Raw genomic sequence first — 1,911 nt, forward strand, 5'->3', positions numbered from 1 at the left:
TAAAAACGGCAAGCTGCTTCACACTGGGAAGATATTTTTCCCCTCTGATGAGCTGATCGGCGAGAAGCTGAAGGTTGTGGCTTACCACAGCGAGTGGCCACACACGTCTCGAAAGGAGTCTATCTCGAGCCGATCAGTACTGCCGTCACCGAGTATTGGCACCTTTAGAGATCGCCGTTTGCCTGAAGCATTGGAATCTACTGATTCTACTCATCTGAGAGTGGCCAGTTTTAACGTTCTTGGCCAGCGACATATTCGTACCCCCTTGGAGCCTATATTCTACCATGTGCGCGACTGCAAGGAAGTGGTAGAGTTCGAGTACCGCGCGCCGTTGATATTGAGGGAGTTGTTCGACGTGAATGCGGACATTGTAGCCTTCCAAGAAGCTGATGCTCGGTTCATAGATACGGCGAGTGGCGCTCTGTCGTCGGAGTATACCTTTTGGTTGGCCGAGGATAAGGGTCGGGAAAGTGAGGGGAATAAAGGGCGTCGTGGTGAAGGATGCGGCCTTGCCTTTAAGAAGGCTCGCTTTGTGAAGATAGGACAGAAGATGCTCGAACTTGGCACGGATGGTTTGCTGCAGGAGTTCACTCCTGAGGAGATCGCTATGCTCAAGGAGCGATGGGCTGGGGTTGATATTTTCAAGGATGTTTTTGACAACCTCGGTATGATTGGTCAACTACTCACGTTGAAGGATAAGGCCACGTCCAAGTTGTATATTGCGGTGAACACTCATCTTTATCACAGTCCTAAGGCGCCCCATGTGAAGATTTTGCAGACGCATATGATCATGAAGGCACTTGAACGACTGTTGGCTGAGATCCCTGAGGCTGTTCCTATCTTCTGCGGTGATCTCAACTCCTCATTCCCTGCTGAAGCTGTTGTCGATTACATAACGAGAGGGGATATGCCTGCTGACCATCGGGACTGGCGAAACGGTCCGTTTTTCACCTGGACGAACCGCGAGTGTGAAGGTGTTGATCGATCGACTGTCAAGGGCCCTCTCGGAATACCACTACACCACGGCGTTGAGAATCTCGAGCATGTTCCTGAGGAGGGATACACGAACGCCGTTTGTGGTTGGGCAGGAATTATCGATCACATCTTCTATGATCGTCGTCACCTTCGTCCAGTGTGGAGTCTACCTATACTATCTAAGGCTGATATCGAGTCTTGCAATGGTGCTCTACCGTATAAGTTCTATGGCAGCGACCATTGCATGCTCACTACTGAATTCCAAACATTACTGTGAATGAGGACTGCTTAACTGGAGCAGCCAGCTCGAGATTATTAATAGCCGTTGACAATTCTCTAGTTGTTGTTCAGCGAGTGTAGGGTTTCCCTATGAGAGTATAAAGATCATTGCGTTGAAAAGTTAGTGCCAATAGTAACGTAGTCGGAGTATATAGGGGACTAGAAATTCTCCAACATCAGCAACTGCTGAATCGATCTGGAAGTATGATATTCCAGATCTCTTATTTTGATTTATAGTAGCCAGCAATGCTATGAGGAGTCTCGGTTGTGGTGAGAGTAGTTTTGTAAGCCGATTGTTATATGCGGTGATCATGGTCAAGATGGCATGTGTCAATTTGAAGTCCAATGTCGTCGTCGGCTTAGACTCGAAATGCCAGCCAGCATTTTAGTAATGACCTTTGTTCGGCTATCTAATAAATTCTGATGCTATAGTAGGAACGTGTTAGATGGTTATGAATCGAATTTTTGCTGAACTCATGAGCCAATTGAACTTCCTCCTTTTTAACGATTCCAAATCATATTCACTCTATTCTCCATAATCAGTATTACGAACACACGCTTAGAATCGAATGGAAACGCATACGCAGTGATCCATCTATTGTAGGGAGTCCCACTAGGCTCCCTACAGGAGGAAATAGAAGTTTGTAACAACGAAGT

General features: G+C 46.9%; 1 protein-coding gene across 1 annotated transcript in view; it reads left to right on the forward strand.

Moving 5' to 3' along the window:
- Nucleotides 1-1,267, forward strand: part of Pmar_PMAR012287 (CCR4-NOT transcription complex subunit, putative) — a gene marked incomplete at its 5' end in the record, with an annotated part of 1,619 nt that extends 352 nt beyond the window's left edge. Inside the window, one exon of the mRNA XM_002776427.1 lies at nucleotides 1-1,267. Coding sequence (XP_002776473.1) covers nucleotides 1-1,252 — 1,252 coding nt within the window. The 3' untranslated portion in view covers nucleotides 1,253-1,267.
- Nucleotides 1,268-1,911: the final 644 nt, after the last annotated feature.

The sequence above is a fragment of the Perkinsus marinus genome (assembly GCF_000006405.1).
Source record: "Perkinsus marinus ATCC 50983 genomic scaffold scf_1104296953522, whole genome shotgun sequence".
In the NCBI taxonomy this organism is placed as follows: domain Eukaryota; phylum Perkinsozoa; order Perkinsida; family Perkinsidae; genus Perkinsus; species Perkinsus marinus.